General features: G+C 46.2%; 1 protein-coding gene across 1 annotated transcript in view; it reads right to left on the minus strand.

Annotated features, from left to right (window-relative positions):
- The window catches only part of VSTM4 (V-set and transmembrane domain containing 4), a 31761-nt gene extending 29984 nt beyond the window's left edge, over positions 1–1777 (minus strand). The window contains exon 1 of the mRNA XM_069019593.1: positions 1691–1777. Coding sequence (XP_068875694.1) covers positions 1691–1745 — 55 coding nt within the window. The 5' untranslated portion in view covers positions 1746–1777. The remainder of the gene's footprint in view (positions 1–1690) is intronic.
- Between the last annotated feature and the right edge of the window lie 6760 nt (positions 1778–8537).

Here is an 8537-nt window from a genome sequence, read left to right on the forward strand (position 1 = left end):
GAGGTTTAGTCTCATTTCTACTTGGAAAGGGAAATTATTTATAGGAAGGGGGAGGAAAGAGAGTCAGCGACTTGGTGATTCCTTGCAGTGTGCTTAACCATCAAACTTCTCTCCTTTTTGCAATGAGCTCACTTAGTTGCTCCCATCCCAACGTTTCAGCTGCTCGCTTCTCTGGTATGCTCTACCTGCATGTCTCAGTAGCCTGTGGGGAGTCTGGAAAGGTGACTGCTGACTAAGAGCTGTTCTGAAAAAAATCCCACTTTGAAAACAGTCCACTTCTGCTTACACCAGTTCAAGTCCAAGAATTAGCTAGGTTTGGAGTTTGCTGTCTGCCATACTGCATGGCAACACAGTTTCACAGCACTGTCAGTAGTACCAAAGGATACTTCTAGCACCCAGAAACTTGTTCATATTGGGCCTCTCCCCTCTGTCTGTGCTGGAACAGTGGCAAAGGACTTACAGTGACCACTCGGTCCTTACATGTGGTGAGCATTTTCAGCATGGCTGTGGTTCTGTGGGAGAACCCCAGCTACTTCAGTTGAGATAGGAGTGGAGTTGTTCCTGTGCACAACTGCTCACAGTCCAGGTTTAGTGCTGTACACAGGCCACTCTTCCTTCCTCCATGGAGACTGACAGGCAGAATCTTCAACCCAGCGTACAACCCAACCTGCTGAGAGGACTGATAGCTGGGGGACTGGGGTATGTGGGGGGCTAGAGGAGCATATGACTAGGGTGGTTACCTTCTGATCTCAGCTTTCCATGACCAGAAGCATATGGGATGGCTTTTATCCGTGCTGTAGTTTGTTCAGTGAAGCTATGCTACTGTCAAAGCCTGCTTTAGTTTGATTTCTTTACAATTAAAAAGAGCAGATGAGCCAGGAAAAAACAAAGCTCTTTGTTTAAATGAAAGTAATTAGGAGCTGGCTAGCAAGAGCACCGAAGAACAACCAGCTGTTTGCAGTTGAACAGATCTGTCTGCAAGTTTCACAAGTCAGAGGCTCCCCCTCGGAGAAAGCTTCTGCATTGACTAAAGATGGACTTGAACCAAACCTCTGCCTCCACCATCTCATGCCGTTCTGCAGTGGAGTTCAAATTCAACTCTTTCATTAGCCTTGAATAAGCAAGGCTTCCCCACCCCTCTAAGCTCGCTGCACCTGGAATTCAGATCCAGACTGTATCTGTTCTGCAGCTCCAGGACACAAAACCTTTGTTTTTGGAGGCATAAAAGGTCTTAAAAGGGAGGAGACTTTTTACAAGTGACCTACAGGTTCCATTTCCACCTGATGCCAACGGGATCAGGGCACCTGTGGAAAAAAACAATGCCAAATCTCCCTTCACTTCGGCTTTGCCTGGCATACAAGACGGCCGAGGACGCATTTCCATGAACTTGCATGGAAAGGGCTTTCTTTTCTGAAGAGGATCCGATGGCTGAGCAGAAGCGCTGCTGCCGGGAGCCCGGGGAGGCGGCGGCGGAGCGGGGCAGGGATCGGGCCGGGGGCTGTCCAGGCGGGACCCCAGCTCTCGCTCAGCGCCCGTCCCGCCGCCCGAGCCCGGCGCTGCGCCAGCCCCGCCCCGGCGCGGGGGACCCGGGCCCGCTCCGCGGGGGCTGCCCAGGCGGGGCCGGGGTCCCGCCGGGGGCCGAGGGAGAGTTCCGGCCCCTCCGGGCGCTGAGCACCGCGGTGCCGCTTACCTGGGGCCGAGGCCGTGGCCAGCAGGGCGGCCAGCGCCGTAGCCAGGAGGCGCATGGCCCGCGGGGCGCCGGCTCCCGTCCCGTCCCGTCCCGTCCCGTCCCCCTCTGCCGAGCTGCCTCCCTCCTCTCCTCCCCGGCCTCTCGCCTCCTCCCCGCCCGGTCCTCCCTTCTCCCCTTGCTTTTCATCTCCTCCCCTTTCTCCTCCTTTTTTTTTTTTTTTCCGCTTTCTCCCTTCCCTCCCTACTCCTTTGCGCTTCCCAGCGTCCTGCCCCCCTTCAATTCTCCTCTTTTTCTCGCCCCTCTTCCCTGTCGTTTCTGTCCGCCCCATGCCTGTAGGGTGGCATTAGGGCTAGACAGGGATGCTCCATCTCTAGCCTCCGCGATCCTCCCTGTACGCACACACATGCACCTTGCCCAAAGGACACGGATCTGTGTCGATGGGAAATGGGAAACTCCCTCCCTCCCTGAGCACAGAAAACCTCTGTACGAGCAGGTAAGGCAGCCCGGCAGCTGGTGGCTGTGGGGTAGACTGCTGGGATGGGGAAGGCATCCTCTCAGGGTTCCTGAAGGTGTTGCAAATTTTGCAGGCACTCATGCCGATTCCACTCATCCCACTCCGTAACTGGAACAGGACCACCATTCCCTGGCTGTTCTAGTTAACATTATCTCCCATTCTGTGGGTTCAGGTGGTGGCAGCCTGGGGAAGAGGAGGTCTGGCAGGCAGGAGTATCCCATCAACAAGCATAGGGATGAATGTTGTAGGCATTTAGGATACCTGTGCCAGGACATTGCATACGGTGCTCTGGTGTTTGCCCTCTGCTGTGACAGCACCTCCTGACCACTGACAATCAACCTCTAAAAAATGTCCTGAATGAATTGATACAGTAGCTTAAGGTGCATCACCCCAAGGTTACCGTCCTTGTCTTCACAAATGGTACTATAGTGCTAGGCCAGAAAGGACAAGGGAAGTTGGCACCTTGCAGTCCATTCTTGCCTTTCATCAGTGCTCCTTTTGAAGTGTTTATCACTTGAAAGCCTACAAATCTCCACAGACATGGATTTAATACTTCTACCAGCAGGTATGATGGGTTATGCCTGATTATACGTTCAGGTTGCACAAAGTGTGGATGATACAAACACACTGGCATTCCTGCGTCCCTGGATAGGGCAATTAGTACAGATTTAGCTACTCCACCCCTCTCCTAGTAATCACTTAGGCAGGATAATACGTGTCTGCTTTTAAGCATCACAGATAATTTAGCATGTGCTAAATCTGATCCTTATGAGACTGAAAACTGCCTTTAAAATCTTGCAGTTTGTTTCCTCCAGGGACAGACTTTTGTGTCTGTACAGCAAACACTTCTCACAAGAGAGTGACACGTCTGGATTATGCACGGAGCAATCGGCAGAATTGAGGAAGCAGAAGCAGTTGTTAAAAGTTATACTGCCTGGGGAGATAATTAAAATTTGTAGATTCAAATCTACTCCTTTAACATAGCACAGGGAAATCCTATCAAAGAGATAAGCTAATTCAAAAACAAACAGACAAATTCACCAAAAACATTCTACCAGCAATTATGCAGTTTGGTGGTCCTGATGGAAACTCCATTTCAGGAAGTCATTGGACTACTAATAGAGAGGAAAACAGGGGTGACTGATTTTGCATACCCTTCCAAAGCATCTGCTCCTTGCCATTGCTTGATAGTAGATATTAGGCTGGATGGACATCTTAAACCTTCTCATATAATTCTGCTAGGCTCATTCATGCCTCATTCCATGTCTCTGATAAATTCCTTCAGCCTACTAATCTTCTAATGGTGTGTACAAAATACTGGTGTAAAGACATCAATAAGGACTGCCTAAGGTCTCACGTGAGTGCAGAGCTGAAAGACGAACTGCGAGTATCAGTATCAACGTTTGTTGTTTGTCAACAGTCCCCATTCCTCACTGCATTAACAGTTCCTTTAATTGCACCAAGAACCCTAACAAGCTTTGGGACAGAGCTAGATCATTTTACTGGGGAGAAGGCTTCATATGATGTATTTGCCTATGAAAGAAGACAGAAGAAAAGTCAAAGGCACATCTGGACTTCTGAAATCTCTTGTGTCTGACAGTTTACTGAAAACATACTCTTTCTGTTTTGAGCTTGTGATTTCTGTACCTTTGACAGTTCCCTCTGTGTTGTGGGTTCTGTCTTTTGTGTAGAATCACTTTTACTGCTACCCCCAGAAAGTTCTTCAACAACACAAAAACACAAAAAGTGATTCTTACTCTTAAAGGGATATTTATTCTAAAGTTCCAAATGTACTTTAAAAAGTGGTCTAGGCTGGAAATCTTTTTTACTTGTCATTGCATAAATGAGTTCAGGTGATGCTGCCCTTTTAGGTTTTTTTATCAAGGGAGAGCTTTCCTTTGCACAGCTAGAACAGGACCTGTAGATCTATGTACACATCTCTCTCTTGCTTACTCTAAGTTGTACCACCAGCAGCACTCATCAGGTAACCCAGCACCTAACACACCTGAGTAAATCTGCATTGTGCCAATCTCTTAGGATATACTCATGGGCCAGACAGCACTAGTCAGGCTAGTGAGCTGTGGACAAACAGAAACTTCTGACCTCCCATCTTCCCAGGTTTGATGCTGACTTGTTGGATGATTTTTTGCAAATCGGTTCTCACCTCTGGGCTGCAGATGGGTGAACTGCAACCTTCCTTTGTGCCTCTGTTGGAAGGGTTTGCTATTGAGACTGGGGCAACCAGCATGAAAGGTGGCAGTTGCATGATTTGCATTTCTTTGCTGTTAAAATCTTTGATCCCTTCCGCCCATTTGTTGCAGCTGAGATGTTTCTGCTTTTGTAAAGTGTTTTTCCAAGATTTTTGATGTCTCTTACCTGACACCATCACAGTTTACCCATGCACCAAAAATCCCAAAGGCCAAATGAACGTGCAGTACAATTCCTTTTTTCTCCCCCAGGCCGGTGCACAGCTCTCTCTGTAAGACAGTGCGCCTCCCTTTGCTGACGCACGCGAGTGGAGCCTCTGACCCGCAGGATATGGCTTTCTCGGCTCTGGCAGCACGTATGTGGCCTCGTTTCCTGCTGAATGGGTCTGCTCTGAGGAGAAAAGTGCCTAATCAGCACTCCAGTGCAGCTGACACAGCTGAGACTGACTGTTTGCAGAGCCTGGAACCCCTGTCTCGCTGGGGCAGTGTTATTGAAATCATCAGCCTTGGTCGCTCGGGGTGAGACCTGCTGTGCAAATCCCCTTTGCCTCTCTGCAAAGTCACATCTGTCAGGAGAGGTAACCACAGCCTCTTGGCTTTTGCTGTCCTGTCCTCCCTCTCTGGCTGTTCTTCCCGCCTTCTTTCTTTGAAAGGTCTTACTTGCATCCCCAAATCTGTGTCCAGAATCTGCTGGAGGGTTCCTGTGAGCGGGATTGTGGCTTGCCCTTACAGCAGTGTTGCAGTGTGGCAGAGGGACACAGTGACATCCACTGCAACTCACACTGGGCTGCTTTGGCTGGGCTCTAGCATGGAAAAAGGTCTTCCCAAGGCTGCAGGTCTCACCATGTGTTGATGGGCTGGGGTGGGCTGCCTGCTTTCATACCTGGTACGCTGCTAAGGAGAGTTCTGCTTGTTCTGAATGGTGTATGGGAATTTGCTGTCCACGTGCAGCAATAAACAATCTCTCTGAAGTTTTTGTCTTTCACCTGGGCATTATCTTTCAAAGCAACTGCAGCTTATTACCTTTCCACACCTCATGCAGGCAGCATGCAAAGATACTGCCTGCCTGGAACCTACCATCAGAGACATGAGTTATGGCCAGTTCTTCTTCAGAATCCCGCAGATAGCTCCTATGGCCCAAGGTATCCTAATTAAAAATGAATGTTCAGTGATTAGAGATGGATAAAATCCAAACTCTTTCAATGTTGCCAAGCATGGAGGGTGTTTGGATCTGTAACCAAACTTCCCTATTCCTTTAATGCGCCAAGTTACCTTTGAACTGTAGCAATCCAGAACTTCTGAACAATGTGGTTCTGCTCCTGGTATTTTTCTATGGCTATTTTGTGGACCAACACGTGGAAAATACTGTTTTGTAAATCCAGCTCTTTGTCAACAGAAAAAACACTGTGTAAGAGCTTACAAATTGTAAGCATCATACTTTTAGGTCTGTGAACATCATGCAATGTTTACACAGTGTTTGGGGTTTTGATGGTATTTTTCTTGTGGCCATTTATTTCTGACTGATTGGAAAATTGCTAGATAGATAGGGTGATGTTATTAACTCCAGATTTCCTTTCCCCCCATGTGAAGTGTCCTTCTTCCATTCCCTTTTCCTTTTTTCTTTCAGGGTTATGAATGAATGATACTGATGTATCTGGGTATGGTCTGAGGTTTCGTGGCTGTTGTGCAGCCATACTTCCATGGAGAAGTGAAATCCTTACCATTGATGCTGTAATGTATTTTTCTTTTCTCTTTTTTCAAATAAGAACACATTTTGTTTTGGCACAGGAAACTTGCTTTTGTTATTACTTTTATGATTATGTTTGGGACTGCACAAAAGCATGAGGGATTTAGTATACTTTTCTTAGCTTTTGCTTCAAGTTTGATCACTCCAATTTTCAGGGCACTGTCAATCCTGAAAAAAAATTAGATCTGTGGATGTGTTGCAAAGAGTGTTTAGAGACTGTCATGTGTACTTCCTGCATAGTTAGGTGGGTGCAAGACTTGAAGAGTCTTACTGCGCATTGTCATGTAAAAAGACACCGTTTTGGCTTCATGTAGTTGTATATAGCAATGTCAGCTTCCTGTAGTGGTAGAGGGCTGTGTCATTTGAGGACCATTAAAAAGTCCATTGCTGCTTCAGTTCTGTTCTCCAAAAATATTAAAATGTCACTTTTAGCTGCCCTATTTCTGGCAGTAGGTGACCAAATGTCATGCTAAGATGGATTTCAAAGGCTTTTCAGTGCATTAGTATGTTCTGGCTATGCATTCTCATTAGGCATCTTTCCTGGTTGAAACATTACTGACAGGACTTCAAGCTACCCTCTGTGAGCCTGCTGATCCCACTCTGCTCAGCTCAGAGGGGGCACAGACTCCAGAACCACATGGTCAGTGAGAGTTGTCCTGACAAAGCATTGTGCTGTCACCTGTTCTAGCTTGTCTTCCTGCCCAAATAAGTATTGCTGCGGGGTTTGGGGAAGGAAAAGTCTCTCCAAAAAAAACACATGACAGGGTTTATCTGAAGTCTCCTGTTTCATGGAATTCAGTCTTTCTACACAACCTGTGCTGGCACCATATTTTATATGAACTTTGTGTCCATAATTTGTCTCTGGACCTTCAGTCTAAGGGACTGACTGATATAAGGATGACTCTACTGAGACAAAGCAATGATCCTTCTGGTTCAGTGCCCTCTTTCTGGCTGCAGCTGGAATAAACAAATACTTAAGGGCAGGGCAAACACACAATGCTGTGTTCCCAGGAGACTTTTCCAGCTTCGTATGGTTTGCAGCATGTGCTGTCTCAGCAAGATGTGTCTCAGAGCCTCACTGATCAGACCCAGCTGCTCAATGTGCACTCAGTGTGCTCCTACGTCACTCAGTTCTGGGCTGAGGAGACAGACATTTTCCAGTGCATCCCTCTTCTGTGGACAGGGTGGCTGTGTGGCTCCCATGGTACTGGATGTGGTTCCTGATAGAATAAAGCTTGGTGGGAGGGAGAACACTAAGGTGAAGCTGATCATGAAACAATCACTGCATCCCCACAAGGACACTCGAACAGCTGCTACATGGTTCTTGGAAAGTCACACTACAAAAGCAGTGAACTAAAATCAGAAGGTATAGTGTACTTGTCTCAGATTTTTTTGGTTATGCTCAGATTTATTAAGTTTTCAAACATCTCTTCAACAAATTTTCTGAAGTAGCATATCTAGCCTTGATGTATCTTAAGAATAAATGCTTCCACATGAATTCTTTTGACCTACTTGTTTCTGTTCAGACCAGAAATATTACAAGAAATGCACCCCTTCCCCACACCTGATACTTCTGATCTGTCTTTACCTTGTCACCTGGATTGAGAAAGATTGAAGTAGTGTCCAAGCAGAGAATTGAATGGTTGTGGAATGCAAGGTTTGGATGAAGGTGAATTAAGGGGAAGAATATTGGACTAAATGAGATTTTAAGAGCTCTTCTAGCCTTGTTTTCTTTGAGACTGATTTATGTTCTCTGTATGTTGTTTCCCTTAGTAGAAATACTAAATCCTTGAACATACCACCAGAAAAAATTTAAGGTCTTCACATCCCAAGGAATAACAACATTTTGTCTCTGACCTACTTTGTTCTTCCTGGACATAGATAGAATATTGCCCTCTGATCTTCATTTGCTACCATGTCCACCAAGAGTTTCTTCTGTTTCTGTTTTTCTTAAGGATAATAAATCCTTGATCGAATTTCTTATTTGGATAATAAATGCTGTGACTCTGAGTTTTGAGTTTTTTAAAACATTCCAAGCTGAAAACCAAGTACCCACGCACATACTCACAGTGCAGAGTTTGTTGTCAGAAAAGCAGGGAATCCTTTCCTAACCTCAGGAATGTCCCTGGAAGATGTGCTGCACTTTTGCTCTGTTGTCAGGAATGGTGTCGCTACCCTTCAGCAGCTGCTAACTTTAAAACAGATTCTTTAAACTAAAAAACAGAAGTAAAAGCCTACTGTTTCTTAAGGAATTCTTCCAGTGAATATCTTTATCAGAGATGGTTTAATCAGGGAACTTCAGTCAAATTTTTTATGCTATATAGGTTTGAGTAGAGGTTGACCTTTGACCTCTGAGCTTCAGGAGGAGTTACGGATGAG

The sequence above is a fragment of the Aphelocoma coerulescens genome, chromosome 6, assembly GCF_041296385.1.
Source record: "Aphelocoma coerulescens isolate FSJ_1873_10779 chromosome 6, UR_Acoe_1.0, whole genome shotgun sequence".
In the NCBI taxonomy this organism is placed as follows: Eukaryota; Metazoa; Chordata; class Aves; order Passeriformes; family Corvidae; genus Aphelocoma; species Aphelocoma coerulescens.